General features: G+C 45.2%; 1 protein-coding gene and 1 long non-coding RNA gene across 3 annotated transcripts in view; one reads left to right on the forward strand and one right to left on the reverse strand.

Moving 5' to 3' along the window:
* The window catches only part of NCS1 (neuronal calcium sensor 1), a 63,439-nt gene that overhangs the window by 30,868 nt on the left and 10,034 nt on the right, over nucleotides 1–22,537 (reverse strand). Inside the window, exons 2-3 of one of the 2 annotated variants that reach the window (XM_080989991.1) lie at nucleotides 15,686–16,027; nucleotides 15,004–15,528 (exon numbers count right to left, since the gene is read on the reverse strand). In XM_080989991.1, coding sequence (XP_080846117.1) covers nucleotides 15,004–15,067 — 64 coding nt within the window. In that variant the 5' untranslated portion in view covers nucleotides 15,068–15,528; nucleotides 15,686–16,027. The remainder of the gene's footprint in view (nucleotides 1–15,003; nucleotides 15,529–15,685; nucleotides 16,028–22,537) is intronic. The other variant, XM_080989992.1, reaches the window with a different exon arrangement.
* Nucleotides 526–14,994, forward strand: LOC308468077. The gene is made up of 3 exons (XR_013981450.1): nucleotides 526–1,002; nucleotides 3,347–3,459; nucleotides 13,327–14,994. It is a non-coding gene; the product is annotated as an uncharacterized lncRNA (long non-coding RNA).

Raw genomic sequence — 22,537 nt, forward strand, 5'->3', positions numbered from 1 at the left:
CGCGCCCCGCCCCCAGGACGCGCACCAGCCCCGCCCCTGGTGCCGGAGCATGAAGCTCCGCCACTGGTCACAGAAATTGTCAGTGCTGGAAAACAATCCTCATCCACTGACAGCCCTGCCTGTCATTCTCACTGAGGCTGTAAATCCATGTCTGGACTGTACTACTTTAAATGGGACACAGGTGGCGCTGTGGTCTAAACCACAAAGCCTAGGACTTGCCGATCAAAAGGTCAGCAGTTCAAATCCCAGCGATAGGGTGAGCTCCCGTTGCTCGGTCCCTGCTCCTGCCAACCTAGCATTTCGAAAGCACCTCAAAGTGCAAGTAGATAAATAGGTACCGCTCCGGTGGGAAGGTAAACGGCGTTTCCGTGCGCTGCTCTGGTTCGCCAGAAGTGGCTTAGTCATGCTGGCCACATGACCCAGAAGTTGGACGCCGGCTCCCTCGGCCAATAAAGCGAGATGAGGGCCGCAACCCCAGAGTTGGTCACAACTGGACCTAATGGTCAGGGGTCCCTTTACCTTTACCTTTATTTTAAATGGCAGAGGTAGAGTGGGGGAGCAGTCCCATGAGTGGCGGCTGCTCCTTCCAGGTTAGGTCTCAACAATCAGCACAGGCAGGGCTATGAAGAAGGAGGAGCTCATCTTTAAAATTTCCCACAATGCATCAGAGTGAGGCTAAGCTGGGAGTGTTGTAGGAAATGGAAATGGTTTCTTGGTGGAACATCCAGTGAGGCTCAGATAAAGGATCAGCAGTGGGGCCTACCAGGGCACGGGGTCCCTGGCAGTCGCCACAAGCTTCCAAGTGCTGGAGCCAACCCTGTTCATATCTCCCACTACGATCTTGCAGAAAAGCTCAACGAGGATCCGTGGCAAATTTCATAGCATATTTGCAGGATGTGGATTTTGCTAAACTGAAAACTTTGCATTTTCAGGCCCAGGCAAAAGCTTCTCTGTTAAAAAGCAATCCACAGGTTTCCTGCATCTGTATCCTGGGGACACCAAGTAAGTCCAGCAGACCTTTATCAACTTCATGTCAGATGTTAGCTCCACATACACAAACACCCACCTCCACAAAACTTTGCAAACCCATAAAACAGGCTATTTCTCACCTAAAAAACCCTTTATAAATTCATAATTCTGAAATTGATTATTACTTGAGAACTGAGATCCTGGTGGTGCTCTTGGCTTTTATTTTTTTTTAAATGCTTTTTGGTTCAGTGATTTCCTGCCCCATCAAAATTCCAGCAATTCAAGTTAAACATTAAAAGTGCAAAAAAAAAAAAAGTATGTAACTCATTCAAGTCTACATTTTGTTGAGGTAGTCAACCTACACCTGGGCTTCAGTTACAGTCCACAGGTGCATGCTGCTCCATACAGCAACAACAAAATCCCTGCATGTCAGGATAACGGATCCCAGCATAGCCTTCTCCCTTACACACTAGGTCTCTAAATGCAGGCTTCCTGCTTTTTGTATATTGCAATGGCTTTTCAATGTATTTAGAGATTTTAAACTTTTTAAAAAAGCTTTAGATTGTTTTAAATGGTTTCTAAACGCTTTAAATGTGTTTGTTTTAAATCTAATTTTAAATTGTGCTGTTTTAACATTTTGCTGCTTAATGCCCTGGGTCCCTTTTGGGAGGAAAGGCGAGGCACAAATTTAATAAATGAATAAATAAAAACCTAAAACTATATGCACACACACACAAAAAAAACCCCTATAAATATAAAAGCAGTTGTTAAACAACCACGGTAAGTGTGTGCTGAATATGTGTTTGACACCAATGTTTATTTATTGCATTTCTATCCCAACTTTTCCCCCAAGGAGCTCAAAGTGGCATACATAGTTTTACTCTTCTTCATTTAATCCCTATGAAATAGGCTAGATTCAGAGGTAGTGACAGGCCCAAGGTCACCCAATGAGCTTCATGACCACATGGAGGATTTGAACCCTGGTCTCTCCCAGGACCTGGTCCTCATTTAAACCCCGCAAGAAGTCTGCCCAGTAGGTCAGGCTGAGAGGTAGCAGCTGGCCCAGAATCACCTAATGAGCTTCATGGTTGATTGGGGTATTTGAACCCTTGTCTTGTTCCTCATTTAATCCCCACAATAACCCTGTGAGGTAGGTCAGGCTGAAAGAGTGACTGTGACCCATACAGCAAGCTCCATGACCTGATTCAAACCCGTCTCCCAGACCCTAGTCCAGCACTCTAACCATTACACCACTACCAGCTCTCATATGTGTGTGTGTGAATGAGAGAGACAGGGTGACTCCTCCCACTTCCCACTCTGATCCCACCCACTCCCATTTGGGCCCCACCCTCTCCTGGCATGAGGCCAGGGAGGCTGGCAGCCGTCACAAGTGCGGTAAAATGCTTCCTTGCTCTCCACTAAACACCTCATTGGGAAATAGGCCAGCAATTTCTCGTCCCCACCCTCCCTCCTCGCCAGGCTTAAATATGAGATGCCGACTTTCAGAAATTTGTTCCCAAAGGGGATTTGCAGCTGGCTTCCTTCCAGCACTGATTTGTTGCTAGGCCAGTGTCACACGACAGCGAGGGGAAAGGCGGCGTTGACGGGGTGGAACCTATTGTGTGCGGGGAGCTGGAGAATAAAGAAATCCCTGACACTCCTGAGCTTATTAAAACAATGCCTACGTATCTTCAGCCCTGGTGCTTGCATCTGTGCCATCTGAATGAGAGGAGAGGGTCTCTTCAAAGGCTAGCAACATTTTAAAAATTTGCTTCAGCAGAGCAGGCGTGGAAGATCCACTCTCCCCTTCCGCCACCCAGCTCACCCACCTATGCAGAATTTCTGCTCCCTCATGGACACCCGGCCGAGCTGTCAAGATACAAGGTTGGGTGGTCAAGACAAAAAACAGAGAACTAAAAAAAAAAACCTGCTCCAGATTCCTCACTGCTCTCCAAGCACCCAGGAAGCGTGGGTGGAAGTGCTGCTTATTCTGAGACGGAAGGCATGACACCCATGCATTTCTAGAATCAGTGGGCTATTAGGCAGCTGTGGCTTCCCCCATTGGATCCTGGGAATTGTAGTTTGCTGTTACATGCCAAGAGTTGTTAGGAAACCCCCACTCATCCCCTCACAGAACTACAACTCCCAGAGTGGGTTAGCAATCCTTCTTCTCAGGGAACTTTGGGAATTGTAGCTCTGTGATGGGTAAAGTGTGAGCCTCCTGACAACTCTTGGCCCCTAATAGCAAACTGTAGTTCCCAGGATTCTTTCGGGGAAGCCATGGGTGTTTAAAATGACATGGTTCTGCTTTAAAGGTATGCTGCAGATGGTGCCTTAGTGGACTACATCCTGGTGTTGCTGCTGTTGATTTCTAAAGGTGAATGATAATAATTTGCAATAACTGGTATTCCGAGGCATATTACCTCTGGCAGGGGAAGCAGGATGCTACAAAGCCTTCCAAAACCAAGTCCAGGGCTGGCAAATTTGAAAGTAAGTTCCCAGGTCTGCTGGAATCTTTATTTTATTTTTAGGCTTGCTTCCTAAGAATGCAGCAGCCAGTCTCTCCACTCCCAACACCCTAACAAAAGGCCTTAGAGCAGACTCATCTCACTCACCCACCCCCAGGGACAGCAACAGAAAGTTACGCTAATTCGCAATTAAAATCTCTTCAGATGCCATTAAATATTGAAGAAAAAGGACTCAGCAGGATTTGGGAAATGGAACCAGCAGACAGAAGTCTCTGAGTCAAGATTGACAATGTATCATGATAACTGCAGGGAGTGGCCTTAAATCAAATCACACCACGGGATCCATCAAGCTCAATACTGTCTGCAGTGACAAGCAGGAAGCAGCTCTCCAGAGTTTCAGGCAGGAATTTCTCCCAACTCTAACTGGAGTGGTTAATATTATCATTATATTACTACACTGGGGGTGCTGAGTTCAGATTCTCCACCCCCAGTGCCAAAATGTCAGCACCACACTCCACCTGGCTTCCACCACACTTTTGATGCTGTTCCCTTTCCAGCTAGCCACTGCCACATTTGATAACCTAAATTTCTGTCCTTGGGACTGAACCCCCTTGTGATTCCCAGGAAATGCCATTCAGTGGCTGGCAGCCTCTAAGAGGAAGCCGAATGATAGGTTATCCATAACCTCTGGTGGGAAGCTGGTTTGCTGGGAAAGCAAAACCAGTACAGTGGTACCTCAGGTTAAGAACTTAATTTGTTCTGGAGGTTCATTCTTAACCTGAAACTGTTCTTAGCCTTAGGTACCACTTTAGCTAATGGGGCCTCCTGCTGCCGCCGCACGATTTCTGTTCTCATCCTGAGGTAAAGTTCTTAACCAGAGGTACTACTTCCGGGTTAGCGGAGTCTGTAACCTGAAACGTCTGTAACCCGAGGTACCACTGTATTTATTTTACACATTCCTTTCCAGTAGGTATAGGCCGCTTTTCACCAAAGTGTGTTTTACAACAGTCAACAACAAACCAACCCTTCTATCAAAGTAATGTGGCATTTAAAACACAGCATTGCAGCATAGCTCTTCTCCCCAAAGGTGGAGCATGCAGAAGGTCCGATGTTCAATCCCCAGCATCTCCTATTCAGAATCAGGAGGATTGGTTTCTTAATTTATTTTTAGATGAAAGTAATAATTAGAAAAATTCATGGAGGAGAGGGCTATCCATTGCTACTAGCCACAATGGCCATGCTCTATCGCCACAGTCAGAACAGGAATGCTTCTGCATACCAGTTGCTGGAAGCCACAGGACGGGAGAGTCCTCTTGTGCTCAAGTCCTGCTAGAGGGTTTCCCTTTGGGGTATCTAGCTGGCCACTGTGAGAACAGTATGCTGGACCAGATGTACTCCCTTTGGCCAGGAGGCTCGCCTTATGTTCTTATGGGCCGGACTAAGTACAGGGCAGCTTCTTATTTTCCTTCCAGGTCACTTGTGAAATTCTGGGTTAGAAGAGCGACCAACTGGCACCCCATGGGATTAGGCTCTGGGGGCCACTAGTTGTTGCCCACCACCCCCAGGCTGCGACAGACTGCCAATCCAATCCAGCAGGACCAGCAACCTGCCATGCATTCTTTGGAAAGACGCTGCCTGCTCTCTGAGCCTTCTCGAAACGGTGCTGGCTTTTTAAGGGTTGTGCATTGCACCACTGTGCAGGGAAAACACATGAACCTGTGGCGTCCTCTTTGATTGCCTTTTTGGGTAAGCAATTCTGTGGACTGCAGCAGAGGCGGCAACAGAGGAAGGGGAGGGAGGGTGCGGAGTGAGCACACCTTTGCCTGGGTACGTGCTCTGGATTCAACAGTTTTGCCAAAGCTGGAGTCTCGGACTCAATCTGCACATTTCCAAGGCGAGAAAAGAAAGGAGGGGCAGAAACCCTACACTGCTTGAAACATGCCCCCAAATCTTCACTTAAAAACAGCACCACCTTTTTTTTCTTTTCCTTTTTTTGTCAAGAGAATCGCCCCATTCAATGCAAACTGATCACGCCAAATAGAATAAGTCAGTGGCTCGTTGACTAATGAAATCAGATTGTGAAGCATGTTAAACAGGGGAGTTGAGAGTCCTTTCAAAAGACAGATTAGCCCAAAGATCAGCAGAGGATGGAAAGAGAGCCTGTTAGGCATTGTCTGAAAAGTTCATTTGTACAACATTTAGAAGTGTTGTGTAGGGACAAAGCTGTCGTCTACCTAGGGCATTGGTCTTCAACCGGTGCTTCCAGATCCAAGGTGGGTCACAACAGGAGCATTACTGCTATGCAAATATATGATGAAAGATTTAGAAATGGGTCCCAGATGCATATTTGGGTTAAAAGAAGGCCCTGGATCTGGAAACGTTAAACACTGTTGATCTACCTGATGTTCAAGATCCTAAGAATGGCCAGCCAGACATCTCCAGGAAGCCTCCAAGCTGGTAGTCCCCATTGACTTTTATCGGTTTTTATCCTGCCTAATTCTCAGACATGACTCAAGGTGGCTAACAAATCCAGAGCTTCATATACATATGAAACAATCCACATGCTGACTCACACCACAAGATCAAAATATTATTAAAAAAATAAAAACCCAACAAACAAACCCAGGGCATCAATAATAAAACATCAAACCAGAAAAATAAATCAATAACCCATTAATAGCCTTTTATAAACATTTTTTGATTTTTAACTAACTTTTTTTGTTTTTAAATAAATAGAAATATTAGATACAAGTACCCAGCATTACATCTAATAGTGTTCATTCTATCCATTGACTTTAGACGTAAGCTTACACACTCAATATTCAAACATTTTACTTAACATAACCTCTCGACTGAGAATATCGAGTGGTTGGTATAATTTTGCTTGTTAACATAGTTAAAGAAAGGGGTCCGTGTTTGTTGGAGGGTGTTTCTATGCATATGCCTTTAATTGCCCTCCTCAGACTCTGCTGTATTCCATTTATTATTTCCCCATATGCTCAGGGATATTTCAGTCTGGTTCTTCCATTGCTGAGCTACTGCTAATTGTTCTGCAGTCATTAAGAAGCTGTCCAGTTCTCTGTGGTGGAGAACGGAGCCCAAGTCTATGTCCAAAGATCGTAGGGCTAAGGCAGGATTTGGAGAAAGGGGTTGGCTTATCATGGTGGCTATAATGGAGAATACTCTATTCCAAAAGTTTTTAACATGGAGACATTCCCACCAGACATGAATAAATGACCCCAGTTCACAACAACTCTTCCAACATGAAAGGGAAAAGGAGGGATTAATTTCTGCAAGCCTGACTGGTATCCAGGGCCAGTGCAGAATGACCTTGAGCAAGGCCTCCTGTAAGCAAGCAGAGATGGTTTTACGGCAGCAAGGCAGAGGGGTGTCCAGCTACCCTCCCATTTGTGATCTTCAGTTGGGTGGCCTAATTCCTATAAAAAATTGAAGGCCTCTAGCATCTCCTGCTTTATGACATTACCAATTGCTGTATATTAGGGAAGCAGCACCCATCAGGTCATAGACTGACTTGCTGTAGGAGGATTCAGACAAGGTAAGTGTGTGTAAGCCCTCTCCCCTGCTCTCTAAACAAGGTGCAAAAGAATGAGCCTGATTTACCTCAAACCAGGTGCTGTAGTTCAAATGCCTTTTAATTTAACTTGCAATTTCTTTTGGATATTGCTTTCCCTCTGGGAAGCAGGTCATGGATTATGTAAATGCCTACATCTTCCCAATCCTTAAACAGTTGATATTTATCTGTGTGGCTGAAAGCTAGATGATAGAGGAATGGGACCAGTGGTGAGGGTTAGGGCCCAGTGTTTCACTCCATGTTCTCCACACTATCAGTACTTATCTTGTAAATGGATGGTCTATTTTCCTTACCTCCTGCATATACAAAGGTAAGAAAAGGTGACTTCTCATTGAAGGTGTGGAAGGGACCATCTCAAGTTGGACCCAAGGGTCTTCTGTTCTTACCCTGAGCAATGGGATCAATGATTTGATAAGTAGCAAAACAGAACATTAAGTTATCATTTCCACTCCTCCTTTTGTTCAATGTCTACAAAGTTTTGTTGCTTATCCTAGATTTTTTGCCTCCCAACACAAATGCATTGAGTTTCTTTTGCCATCTCTTTAGATGAAGAGGAGGGACGAGAATAGGCAAACTTGAAGGGGGGGGAAGTGTAAGCATTTAGGTAACATTGACATTTAGACCATGGCTATTTGCCTCAACTAGCTAAGGCTAAGATGTTTCCATTCCCAAATTTCTTTTTATACAATTCCCTATAGCTTCTATGTCTCAGTTGTCTTGTGTCTGCAGTAAGTATTTAAATCCTCCAGGTGCTATGGCAAATGGAGAGTTAACTAGCAACCAGTCTAAATTGATAGGAGGGAGCAGGGATTTACAATAGTTGATTTACAATCCTGCTACCCTGTGATACATTTCTAACTGCCACTTAAGTGGATTTTGCAGAATTAAGAGGGTCTCATCTGCAAACATATTCATTTTGTGTACCTCATTCTCTCTATAAAAGTGTCTTTGTGCAGTTGAATGGCTAATACCTCTATGATCAATGCAAACAGCAATGGCAGCAGAGTGTCGGGTGTCCCTTAACAGCTCGATAGCCTGAGAGTCGAAGCCATTGATTGAAATGATTGGTTTTGATTTGGAGTATAATTGCTTAATGAGGTGCAAGGACTTAGATCCAAATTTCAGTTTGGTTAGCTGGTGTATCAGAAACAATGAATCAGTTCTAACAAAAGTCTTATGGCATCAAGAGAGATTATTCAGCTCTATTTAGCTCATGTATAACATTTAGTGTCCTAATGAAACTTGTGATGCTTCTCTTCTGGCCAGCATGAACCCTGTTTGGAGATATGTACTGAGTTATAAACATATTTAGACGCTTGACCATTATTGATGTGAACAACTTTGTGTCTACATTAATGAGAACTATATGACTCAAAGTAGCATCAGTGCTCCCCCCCCCCCCCCGTTCTAGTTGTACAGTTTGGTCAGCCATGGGGCAAGCTCATTGCGAAATGCTTTATAAAACTCTCCTGTAAAATCGTCCAGTCCTGAGGACTTTCCGGATTTTAAATTCTTAATTACCCCTAGGACTTATTCCCAAGAAATGGATTGGTTTAGGTACTAATATTAGGTCTAGTGTGGCACTGACTTATGGGGAAAACATGAGAATTCCCTGCCTTCTAGATGTAGTGTCTGCCAGGGGTCCACAAGGTCCCTTTCAGTTAATATTTCCACCTAGAATGGGTTGCAGATTTTGTTCACAGATCAGTGCCTACTTCGGTCCTTTGTGTCATTGCTGCAGCAATTGAAGTCTCTGCCTGTTATGGTTTGTCCTCTTTTTAAATGGTCTAATTATGTTAGCATCTTCCGGAGAAAGTCTTCTTGTGCTGAGTTGGGTGCATAAAAATAAGCAATGGTGATTTCATGGCTGCCTATGACACCTTGAACAAAGAGGTATCTGCCTGTCGGTTTCTTCCCAACTTTCCTCAACACTCAGAGGGCAGTGCTTGCTTATCAGGACACCCACGCCTCTGGCTTTCCCAGAGCCCGGGGGCTTGTAGTTTCTCGCCTATCCAGCAAGGCAGCCCTCTGGTTCCTGCACTGATGCGTCTCCTGCAGAAGAACAATGTCTGGATGTTCCCTCTGCAGGGCTGCCTCCACTCTGGCTCTTTTGATTGGTGATCCTACCCCTCTAACGTTGAAGGAGAGAAGCTTTTTACGTAGTTTGGCTTTGAGGAATCAAAGTAATGTTGGTAGAAATGTGCATAGCAGAGAGTTAAATGCTAAGTATGTAGTTCCTGCTCTATTAAAGATGGAATTTTTCAAGAAACTCGGTTTTTCTGCTAGACTTCTATAACTTGGAAATCAAAGGACATAAACTGAAAACTACATACACAAATGCTAGAGTGTGCTTCCCTGCTTGCCAACAGGAATGTGGGAGTGGTGGAGATCCTTCCCATGGTACCCAGGATCAATTAAGGGGGCAGGCGGGGGCTTGTTGCTAAGCTGCACACCTCCTAATGCCTAAGGACAAAGGCTCTTCCAAATTACTGTTGTGCTTGTTAGAGTGGAGTTCAGATGCTTTTCATGCATGAAAATAAAACAAAACAAAACAATTTCTTACTTTCTAATTGGAGTTGCCTTATTTCTTTCTGCCCTTTTTTGGTTGTCCAGCCTGAGAAGGTGCTCTTGTGCGCTTGAGCTGAGGAGCGATATCTCTTGCTTGGAGCTGGAGCTCTTTCCGTATGTTGCCAGTCTGCTGGTTATCACTTGCAACCCAGGTTCTGCTTTTTAGCCGGACTATCAGCTTAAAAGGGAAGCCCCAGCAATATGCTATGTCCACTTCTTTTAGAGCTGATGTATAAGGCTGGAGAGCCCTCTGCCACCGCGGTGTGGCTGGGCTGTTATCCTGAAATATTTCAGTGGTGGCTTCGCCATATTTTAGGTTTCTAACATTCCTTAGTGCTCTGAAAATTGAGTCTTTGAGTCTATTCTGTTCAAAAAGAATTACCACTTCTCTTGGGGCTTCCCTGGTTCTGCTTCTGCCTCCGGGAACCCGATGGGCTTTTTCTATGGGCGACAATGGTATGTTTAAATTCAAGGAGAGTATCTAGTAAATAATGAATTGAACCATGTCCCCGCCCCTCCTCCTGGTTCTCCAGTAGGCGTTGTAGATGAAAAAATTTCCTCCTATCCCTCTCAAATTGTTCCTTCAGCTTCCTAGCCATCATTTGTAAGAGTTGGATCTCAGATTGGTTAGTTAGAGCAAGATTGTGTGCATCATTTGTTGTTTTAGAAATATATGACAGTTGATTAGATAGCACATCAAATTTCTGCTCAAATAGCTAGAGCTGCTCCCCAGACCAAGACCAGTCCTTGCCTTATTTTATTAATGTACTCATCTAAGTCTCTGTCCTCTTCCATTGTGGCAGCTACTGTCCTTTGGGGCGGGGGGGCGGGCTTTATATTGCCTTTGGTCATGTCAGTGTCTGAGGCCTCCTCCGAAGCCTCAGACAGGGCTCTGTCTATTTCTTCTGAAGATCTCACCTCACAGATTTGCTTTTTGGTTCCCATATTGCTTGGCTCATCATCTTGCTGGGGCTGCATAAAACTTTTTGTTTAGATGTCAATACGCTCCATTCTGCTTAGATTTTGTCCCGGGGCAACTGGAGACAAAGAAATATGCCACCATTTAGCTTTCCAGATACCCCCCCATGCCCCCACCAACCTTTTAAAAACAGCTACTTTTTAAAATCAGCTGCCTAAAATAGGAAGAGCATAAGACGAACCTTGCTGGATCAGGCCAAAGGGGGTGGGAACCATCTAGTCCAGCATCCTGTTCTCAGAGTGGCTGACAAATGCCCCAGTAGGAAGCCAGAAAGTAGGACCTGAGAGCATCGGTGACTTTCCCCACTTATGAATCCCAGCAACTGGTATTTAGAGTCATTACTGCCTCTAACAGTGCAGGGAGAATACTGCCATTGTGGCTAGCAGCCATTAGCCATATCCTCCACAAATCTGCAATTCTGTTTTAAAACCATCCTAGTTGGTGGTCATCGCTACAACACCATCAGCCCCCAACCTGTCAGGGCCAATTCTCGTGGGTAATGGGAGTTGTAGTCCAGCAGGATCTAAAGGTCAGCTATCCCCTGGCCTATTAGGCCTTTAAAAGGTTAAACACCAGCAGCTTGAATTGAGCTTCTCGGCATCTCAGAGGTAGACTGCCCCTGAACTTGGAGGCACCCCTCCTAACTATCTCTGTTAAATGCTGTAGGCAGGCAGTTAATTTTATGAATTCCTTTCCTGAGAACCAGGTGGACTACCTAGTCATGTCAATGGAGCCATCCTGTTTAGCATCTGCCTTCTGAAAAGAACCAGCCAAAGACCTCTGCAAACCTCCCAAGCAGGGCATTAAGCCAGCCAGCCCTCCCTGGTCATCTGTCCCCACCATCTGTCTGCACAGGCTCCTTTTAGCCAGCATGGCTAAAAAATATTGATCAACAAATTTAAGGACTGGGTTAAGTCCTCTTTTTAAAAATCAAGGGCTGGCCACCCACACACCTCATATCAGCGTTAATTCCTTTAAATTAACTGTGTTAAAAGAGTCTTTGGAGACTGGTGCTCATTTGGGGCTGATAGGGCAGAAGGCAGAGTGCCCAAGCAGTGGGCGAAGCCAGAGGCAACAAAAAGCAGAGCCAACTAATTCTAGTTCTGTCCCCATCTCCTCCCTGCCTAGTTCTACAAGGGGCAACACTGAGACGGAGGAAGAGAAGGAGGAGGAGGAGGAGGAAGCTTGACTGGTTGCAAGAAGGCAGGCAGGTACGGATTGGCTGAGGGCAGTCTGAGGTGGGGGGGGGCAGTGCCCCATTTGCCCTAATGAACCAACCTCTACCATATTCCATTCATAGAATCATAGAATTATAGAGTTGCAAGGGACCCTGAGAATCATCTAGTCCCTGCAATGGAAGAAATGCAGTTGTCCCATATGGTGGTCGAACCTGCAACCTTGGCATTACCAGCACCATGCCCTAACCAACTGAGCTATCCAGGCTACATCTGTTCTGAAACTATGTCAATCAGATTTAACTGGGAGACAGCCGCACCCTCGTCACAGACTCCTAGCATCACAGGCACATTACATTTTAGGTGCTTCCAATTGGCATGCGATCGCAGACATACGGGTCCTCTTGGACCTGGGAGAAGGCAGAACAGGGGGCAGGGAGGAACAGAATGGGGCAGAGATACTTATACTCACTCTGCCAATGCACACAACAGCTGGCTGTATAAGAGAGAAAGAGCTGTCCATTAGCCCTCTCCATACTAAAAGTTTGGTCAATAAGAATGTAGAAAAGTTGCCTTATGATAAATCATACTATCGGCCTATTGAGAACAGCGTTGCTAACATCAACCTGGTGATCTCCAGGTGTGTTTGGACATCAGCACCAGTCAGCATAGCCAAAAGCTCATGGGCGCTGGGAGGTATTGTCCAGCGACATTTGAGGGCACCAGGTTGGGGAAGTCTGGTCTTCTCTAACTGGCAGTGGCTCTCCAGAGATTCAGGACTCTTTTCCCAGCCCTGTTGGGAGATACCAGTGGGTTTGAATAAACAAAAAAAAGTTATAGTCTTCATGTAATCAGGAACATGGGATGGACCCTACCTAGTTGAAAACAACAAAGCTCTTTCAAACCCAGCAATGGAAGTGGGAGACAGTGACATGTCCTCTCTAAAAGTTAACTACCCACATAGATAAATATGTCACATACATATTTTCAGCAAACAATGAACTGATATTCCCATGCAGTTCAATGTACTGTCACACACACACAACCCTTCTGAAAAGGTAGTACAACACAACAAACAACGGATCAAGCAGAGCCCAGAGACTCAGATTCAAATCCACACTCAGCCACAGAACTCACTGGCTGACCTTAGGCCAGCCCCCACTTTCCTTCCAGGCTCTTCTACCTTGCAGGGTTGTTGCAGTGAAAAAAATGAGGATGCAAGGAAGGAAAGCACTCTTGAGTTCTTTAGAAGAAATGAGGTTTTTTAAAATACAACTTTCATAATACAGAAATAATACTTCCAAAAAGTTGCTTTTTTATTTTTTATTTACTATGCTAAGATAGGGCACAGACAAGACAGGAAAAACAGGATCCCACTCCCTGAAAACAACTCCATGGAAAATGGGGTGGGAAGCCAACAAAAATAAAGAGAAAAGATGAAATTGAGTTTTGACTGTATACGTTAAAAATATTGAAACTTAATAAAACATAAGTGTGAAAAGGTGGGGGGGGGGGAGAAAGAGAAGCTGAATTCCTTCAATCTAATATAACCACATTCTGGCTTTATCTGTACAGCAGGAAACCACCCCTAAAGAGCAGAGCAGCTCTCCAGATGACTTGAGTAAGTGAGCCAAACTGAACAGGCAGAAAAGAGGAAGCAATCTCCAACACAGTTCCCGGCCTCTTGTTTTCCCTGAGGAAAAACAACTTGAAACACAGAAATCCCAAGCATGAGTTAAGAGCCATCTTCCCGCCATCGCCATAGGAAAAGTCATTGCACCACAAATCAGCGACCCACTTTCATTATTAGAAAGGCATTTTGCTTCCCTTGCACTAACATAATAGGGGAGAGGAAGGTACAGAATCTCAGAACTCCAAGGAGCGCTCTCCAGCTAAAATTCAGGACTTTGCGAACAAAGCTCCATCTAAATACCAAAGGAAACCACAAATGGACCAAATATATATACAAGTTGCCTGTCACATTTGTCTGCTTAGTGTAGACCCATTAAAATGAATGGGTCTAAGTTAGCTGTGCCCATTGTTTTCAATTTAGTAGCTGGCTCTTGTGAGAACAAGATGCTGAACTAGACCATTCATCTGATCCAGCAGGGCTCTTCTTATGTTATTAATGGGTCTACTCTGAGTAGGACTTGCACTGGCTAAAAACAAATGGGTCTGCTCTGAGTAGCACAAACTACACCCCCCACGGGGGTGCTCCCAACACTGTAAGTCCTTCTTAGAGGAAACCCACATTGAACATGATGCACATGGCTACAACTTGGGTCCATTCATTTCAGTGGGTCCTCCTTTGCACAGAACTTGTATACAGCCATCCATCTTCACCTAATGCCCTTTGTTTTATTTCTCCATATACACATTTTTTTTTCTCTCTCTCTCTCTTTTTCCTCTTCCAGATTGTTAAATCTCTCCCCGCCCCACAATGCCCAGTTTCAGGGTTGGCAAAAAGACAAACCGTTCTGCCTTTGCCACGACCCCCCCCCTTCCGAGCCCCCAGGCTACAGCGGGCTATCAGCTCCCCAGAAATGAACGAGGAGGCTTGGCTATTATGGTGCATGACGTTCCCCTTCCTCTCTCCTCCACACACGAGAACTCACACACATCCATCCTGACTCCATACTGGCTCACAGCCAGTCCCCACCCCCAGGAGAAGCTGAAGGGGGGGCGATGTTGCGATGCCGCCCGAGAGCATCTCAACACGACATGAATCACCACAGAACATGTGAGCCTCCTTGGCGGAAGAAAGAGAACCTGCTTGCCTTTTCTATTATTGTTTTTACTTTGATCTATGGAGGCGTGGAACTAATGACCCCACCTCAGCAGGCTTCTCCTTGCAAAAATTACTCCCTCCACGCCCACCCACCCTCACTCCCAACGCCAGCACCTCGGACCACCACCCCGCCTCTCCATCAATGCAGCAGATTTTGCACCACTCAACTACGGCAGGCTTGCAGACCCTGTATCCTGCCACTATCACCACCACCCAGATCTCCTGGCCAAAGTCTTTGTGTGTCATCACACAAGTACACCCCCTCTGCCTCCCAGCCGCCCCCCAAAATCCCCTACAACCAACAAAGATCCCCCCCCCACCCTCTGCAGTCCAAGGCCTTCTCTGCATCCTAGCTGGCTCCAGTACCTGGAAAGTTGCACCGTTAAGAGAACCCAAGATTATTATTTTTTTTTGCTGTTCAAAGTAATTTTTTAATTAAAAAGAGAGAGAAAGGAATGGCTTACAGTATGTCTTCCTCGTCAGTTCTTCCACAACTTCAGGCTTCAACTTGCTGTTCGATTTCCCCATCTCGATCTGGCAAGGTTTGTCCACTGGACTTTTTAACAGGGCATAAATTTCTCTCAAAGCCCTTCTTGCACTTAGCGGAGAAGCATATAGGAAGGCGGGCTGGGGGGGGTGGGGGGGCAGAGAGATCTGATGTGAAGGGTGGAGAACGACAGAGGGACTGTCTCAGTTTCAAAGCCAAACCGGACCCTTCCGATTTCCTTCAAGTAGCGCTAACACACACCCCAAAAAAATTGGGGGGGGGAGGGGATGGAAAGCGGAGGGGGGAGGGGGGAAGAGAGAGAGGTGGGGAGAGAGAAAGAGAAACAAGGGGGTAATAAGCTTTATAAGTTCAGCTGCAATTCCAGTGTCCGGATCCGGAGTCCCAGTGGAGGTTTACGTCCCCTTATTTTCTGGCATCCACAACTCAGCTCTGCAAAGCAGTCACAAGCAGATGGCGAGGCGGTCGTCTCCCTCCATACCGGCTGGTGAAAAAACGGGAAGGTGGGGAGTGAGAAGACAGAGAAAAACCTTTCGTTATTACAATTATTATTTCCCAGTGAAACAGGGAAGGTCGTATTGTTATGTTTCAGCAGGGCCCTCCTGAAATAAAAATGACGAGATTTCGCCAAGCTCACTTGCCTTTCCTTTTTTTTTGCAAAACAGAAACGGGAAATTCGTGGAGCTTTTTCTCTGCCTCTCTCCAGACAGCCTTTTCTCCTTCTTCCCTTCCTATCCGTTCTCTCTTGCTCGCTCCTCCTCGCTGGAGCCCAGTGGCAGTGTTGCTGCTGTCGTCCCTGGTTACAAAACTGCCCTCCCCTCTCCACCGCTGTCTCTGGTGCTCTGGGTTGCCGTAGCAAACGCAGGATCTGCCACTGCACTGATAAGGTGCTAACTGGAATCTGCCAGTCAGGCAGTCGGATGGGCTGCCTAGCAGGCTCTTCCTTTTGTCTTCTCTTTGCTTAGCCTTTTTTTAGATCAATCCTTTGGGTGTGGGGAGAGAGAGGAGGAAAGAAACGGGGTGGGGGGTGGGGAGAGAACAGCACAGATGAATAAGACTTCTCGTGCAAGCACTTTTTATTTTGCTTTGATTTTTTTAAAAAATCATGTCTTATCTTGTTTTTTAAGTCAGTGTTGCTTTGTTAAAAAAGAAAAGAAAATGAGAAAAGGAAAGAAGTTTATGCATCAACCTGCTCCAACCCTGAGGCCCTCCAGATGTTTTTGGACTCCAACTCCCATCATCCCTCTCCATTGCCCGTGCTGCCTGTGGCTGATGGGAGTTGAAGTCCAAAGCAGCTGGAGCACAGAGGGTTGGGTAGGACTAGCGTACATTATTGCCAACAATAAAAGTTGTGGGGGGGGGTTTATCTCCAGGTCAATGTCAGGAATGATTATGCTTCCAGTTGCTTTTTGGACATTTACCAACTGACGTGCCTTGGCAAGTGTTGAAATTTACCAGCAGGCAATGAAAAGGGGGGGTAGCATTTGGGGAATGAACAAGGTTTTGGAAAATGATGGAGGGGCTTGGGGGTTGCCTCTAATAGTAGTCCTAGTTTAGTCCTAGTCTATTAATTTCAGTGGGTCTGCTCTCAGGAGGCATAGGCTTAGCTAGGAGCCATAATGAATAAATAAAATAATGTATACAACTCAGTAGACGCACTGAAATTAATAGGCCTTAGATAGTCCTACTCAAAGTAGATGCATTGGCTTGCATCCAACTAAATTCACAGTAAACACATTTTGAAATTAATGGGACCTAAGTCACATTTGTTCATTTCAATGGGTGTATGCTGAGTAGGGCAAACATTGGAGACAACCCAATGTTCTAAACTTGGGAAATACATATGAAGAATACTCAGTGGTTCTGGAGACGAAAAGGAAACATCAGAGAATGCTTGCAGTTGTTGATAATGCTTTGGGCTAATGCCCAAATTCCATTCCACTTTTTCTCACCTACTGGTAAATATCAACACTTAACAAAGTAAATGTTAGTAAATGTTCAAAATGCAGCTGGAAGCATAATAATTTCTGACACTGTCCAGAGGACCATACTACTACTACTACTACTACTACTACTACTACTACCACCATTATTATTATTATTATTATTATTATTATTATTATTATTATTTCTTAAACCCTGGAGAGCTGCTTTCAGTGAACAAAGGCAATATGAAGCTAGATGGACCAATAGTCTCCCTCAGTATAAGGCATTGCTTCCTGTGTTTCTGTTTAAGTCATTCTTCAGAATGATGAGGCCTAGGATCTTAATTTCAAGGAATGGCTGTAGCTCAGTGGTAGAGCATCTGCTCTGCATGGAGAAGGTCCCAGGTTCAAGTTCCAGGTAGGGTCGGAAGATATCCTTGCCTGAAACCCTGGCAAGCTGTTGCCAGTCAGTGTGGACCATGCTGAGCTAGGTGGACTAATGGCAGCTCCCTATGTTCCTAATGCTCTTACGTGTTCAAAGAATGCTTTCTAATGGGAGTCAGCTCATACATTCAGCAGGAAAGTCACTAAGTGGTGACCTCATCGGCCCTATGAAATCATGCCTCAAGGCAGGTATTAGGTAACCCATCAACAAAGCACCAAGTCAAAAGGAGAGGAGACAGGCAAGGGAAGGGCAGACTCTCGAATGAATTGTAGAGTTGGAAGGGATCCAAGGATCATCTAGTCCAGCCCCCTGTAATGCAGGAATGTGTCAGTGGACTTTGATCATGTCTCTTGCTTGCCTGAAGGACACAGAAGGGTGTGTAGAAACAAGTCTACTGTACAAAGATAAAATATGCATTCATTGCTCCGCCCATTATTTCCTCTGGCCCCACCTACCACTGGCATGTTGCCCAGAAGGAGAATGTGGGTCAGGCTAAAAACACTTTCCCACTAATGACTCCAGTAGTGATACCCAGAGCAGGAAGCCAGTCTGACTTAGAAGCTTTTCCATGTGGCCTGTGGATATCACATGACCCACTCCAGCCTATCACAGTGAAGAGTTCTTGCCTTTGGCCACATGGAGGGTGGTGCTAAATTCCTTCCTCACCTCTCCAGGGTCCTGGGTTCTGGAGCTGGTACCTGCTCTCAAGCCCTAACGCCTGCCTGGGATAGTATTTCCAATCTCCACTAAGCTTTTCAGGAACCCAGGCAAGCAAGATTCTTGGGATCCTGCATTATTAAGATCATAGCTACTGTAGAAATTAGGGTAGCTCAGGTTTAGAGAAAGGCAAGCCTTATTTCCAAAGCAGATACTCCAATCACCATATGGAAAAATAAGAAGCTGCCTTAATCAGACCATTGGGTCCATCTAGCTCAATACCATATACGTACACTGACTGGCAGTAGCTCTCCAGGGTTTCAGATAGGGGACCTTCCCAGTCCTACCTGGGGATGCCAGGGATTGAACTTGGGACCTTCTGCATGTAATGCAGGTGCTCTACCACTGAGCTATGGCCCTTCCCTTTGCTCACAGCCCAGGTCTACGTACACACCACAACCCCATACTCACTACAGTGGTACCTCAAGTTACATACGCTTCAGGTTACATATGCTTCAGGTTACAGACTCCGCTAACCCAGAAATAGTACCTCGGGTTAAGAACTTTGCTTCAGGATGAGAACTGAAATCGCATGGTAGTGGCGCAGCGGCAGCGAGAGGCCCCATTAGCTAAAGTGGTACCTCAGGTTAAGAACAGTTTCAGGTTAAGAACGGACCTCCAGAACGAATTAAGTTCTTAATCCGAGGTACCACTGTACTAATAATTGTAAAAGTGCAAGAGCCTGGCATCAGACACAGAATTCAGCTTCTTGTAAACCTCAACTTTTTAAAAACAAACAAACAAACACATACACATTCTAGTCCCCTTGACGGCAAATACTACAGTACAGCACTTTTAAGTGAAATCTCAGCACCCAGAGGGGTATCTGAATACAGCGTAAGAAGAGCTGGCTGGATCTGGAGACTTGCTTCAGAGATCGAGACCATGGGGAGCTCTGAAAAATTAATAAATATAATTTGGACTATAATTTGGTCTTCTTTATTTTAGTTTTTTATTTTAATTGGAGTATTATGATTGGATATATTAATTGGATGTTTTTTATTGGAAAATCAATAAAAACTATTTAAAAGAAGAAGAAGAGCTTGCTGGATCAAGCCAAAGGCCCATCTAGTCCAGCATCCTGTTCTCACAGTGGCCACGCAGTGGTAACCCACAACTAGCTCCTCCTGGTGGCTTCCAACAATGGGTATTTAGAAGCATAGGAATTCCAAGGGGGTTGTGGGAGAGGTGCCGCTGCCTTTGCCCCAACCAACCTCTCTCTGATTATGCCAAAGCGCACAGATTGCATAATATATACCCAGGTTGCGAAATTCCACAGGGCACGGAGCGCGCGCACGCACACACACAGTACCACAGTCCTGCTCACTGCTGTCACAGCTATGATTTCCTTTTCCTTTTAGTGTGCTAGCCATCTACCCCTCCTGCTAAATCCCCATGTCCTTTGTTCCAGAAGCCAGTTTTCAATTAATGCCACTCTGCTACGCCTCAATTAACAGAAAAGGCAACTTTCTGTGAGCGGGAGAGATAAGGGGGAACCGTGTATAGATTGGATTGATGCAAAGTCTGGGTAGCAGAAAGGCCTTCTCAAAATGAAACACATCGTCATCTTTTGTTTGCCAGGTCTTGGCAAAAAGCCATCTGTCTAAGACTTCCGGGTTGGCGCCATCGCCGAATGGCGGACTCCCTCCGAGCTCCGGAGGGAGTCTGCTCGGCAGGGGCTGGGTCCTACCGCGCCGGCGACGCGGGGACCCTTAAAAACCACGGGCACGGAGTCCGTGGACATGGGTGACTCGGCTTGCACCATTAGCGGCCTCCCGACTCGTGAAGGAGCCTTTTTAAAGGCTTCGGATCGGGTGCCGGGGAGCGGCGTGGTGCTTTGAGTCTTCTGCTTTCCCTGCCGAGCGCAGCCGCATGCCATTCGACGGAGAGCGCTGACTTCTTCCATTGAAAATTTGGACTATTAACAACAACCCGTGAGTAATTGGGAAACCGGGTTCAAAATTTCGGATTTGGCACGAGCGGGGGCGATTTAAAAAGGAAGTCAATCCCCCCCCCTACTGTAAGCATTCCAAACAAGGACTGAGCAGCCAAGGTCCAAAGGGAAGTATATTTCTGATAAAAATCATTAATTCCACGATGGGAAATTATAAGAACTGTGCTGGAGGAGAAGAGTGGAGGGGGAGAAGGAAAATGCAACCCCCCCCCCCCGGGAACCGGGGCGATCCGCGGAGCCTGGTGAAGAGAGACGGAGACTTTGACAGCTGTCAAAGTAGCTGTCAAAGCTGGAGAATATAAAGAGGACTTTGTTACGAGGACTTTGCTGGTTAATTTTGTTACATTTGCTATAATATGGATACAAACTGTTGGAAAATAAGGAACAACAATTTGACTTTTGGATCAGAGGATACAAAGTTATTATAATCCCCCTAGAGGGGTATTGGGACATTACAAGAACGGTCGTAAGTGGAAAAATACTCCGGGATTTGCACAGGACTTGTTATCTTCTGGGAAAGCTGCAAAACTGAAATAGTATTTTGTCTACAGAGGTATTTACATTAAAGGAGACAATAGAATTTTCTATTGAAGAAAGGAAGGGACTGGACGTAAGTTTTTGTTCCTGAATAACAAACCTCTGTAGAGATACCAGATTTCTGAATAAGAAAGTTTTAGCAGCTGAACAGGACAAGAAACCTGAGAAAGTGAGGAATAAGAAGAACAAAGGACTGATTACGACACGGAAAGAACAATGGGAGGAGTGGTAAAGATCAAGGAAATTAAAGGCCTTTGTTAGATTGGACACTTGAAGTTAAATATCATTAAAATTAATAAATTAAAAGAAAACCGGCAAGATGGAATTGGGGAGAAATTTGGCCATGAATTGAGACTTCCAGGCTGATAATGTATAGACTGATGGACATGGGGAATTCAAACCGGGGAGGGGGGGGGGAGATTTGGAATCCAAAGGCTGTGTAACAATCTTTTGAATTTCTTTTTTTTATATCTCTATTTTCTATTTCTTTATATAACTTACGCATGTCATTTTATTTTGATTGGACGTGTTTAAAAAAAGGGAATTTGTGGAAGGAACTGGGGTGGATCTTGGGGAAAATCTTTTTTCTTTTCTTGTTAATGATGTGGGACGGTGTAAGATCTGTACAATTCAATTTGGATAGTGGGTTAAACAAATTAAGCTTCAAATTGGGAGTGAGAGCTTGTAGAACCAAATTAAGGAAAGGGGAATACAGTCGGGGGGGGGGGGGGAGTCCAAGAAAGCAGGCAATGAAAGTAAGGTTTTAAATATCTTTTTTTTTCCTTTTCTTTTTTCTTTGTATTTCTATATCTTTGGAAACTTTAATAAATATGATTCAAAGGAAAAAAAAAAAAAGCCATCTGTCTAGTCTCCACAGAGGCAAGGTTAACACCACCCTGGATGAAATATTAGACTCTTAGCTTGGCAAAAGAATCGGTCCCTACTGCCTGTCCCAAACTGCTGTTTATTTAGGAATCCTGACCCAACGTCACTTGTATTATTATTTACTTATTGAATTATATCCCACTTTTTTTCTCCAAGGAACTCAAGATGGCATATATATTTCCCCCCTCATTTAATCAGCACAGCAACCCTGTGAGGTAGGTTAGGCTGAGAGGCAGTGAATATCCCCCAAGATCACACTCTGTGAGTTTCATGGCCGAGTCGGGATTTGAACCCTGGTCCTAGTTCTTGTTCAATCCCCACAACTACCCTGTGAGGCAGGTTAGGCTGAGAGGCCATGACCCAACCAAGGCTTCACGACACTGGCTCTATTCCCAATTGATCCAAGAGCTCAGGCGGAGTGCAATGAAATTGAAAACTGCCCCCCCACACACACACATCAAAACTTCCAAAGTCTTTATTATAGTACAGTGGTACCTTGGGTTAAGAACTCGTTCTGGAGGTCCATTCTTAACCTGAAACTGTTCTTAACCTGAAGCACCACTTTAGTTAATGGGGCCTCCTGCTGCCGCTGCGCCGCTGGAGCGTGATTTCTGTTCTCATCCTGAAGCAAAGTTCTTAACCTGAGGTACTATTTCTGGGTTAGCAGAGTCTGTAACCTGAAACGTCTGTAACCTAAAGTGTTTGTAACCTGAGGTACCACTGTAATACTCTTATTAAGTCAACTGAAACGGCAAAAGCCCGTGTGGTATAGTGGTTTGAATGTCAGATTAAAAATCCCCACTCTGACAGGAACCTCACTGGGCAACCTTGGGCCAATCTCTGCTGCTCAGCCTAATCTACCTCACAGGGGTGTCGCAAGGATGAAACAGGGCAGGGTAAGAACCTTGTATGTCAAACTGAGGTCCTTTGAGGGAAGGTGGAATACAAACACAATAATAAATAAATAAAATAAAATGCAAACGAAACCTTGCTTCCCCGTCTCTGTGGGAGTAACTGCAGGGTTTTTATA

The sequence above is a fragment of the Podarcis pityusensis genome, assembly GCF_964106645.2.
Source record: "Podarcis pityusensis genome assembly, chromosome: Z".
Taxonomy (NCBI): Eukaryota; Metazoa; Chordata; class Lepidosauria; order Squamata; family Lacertidae; genus Podarcis; species Podarcis pityusensis.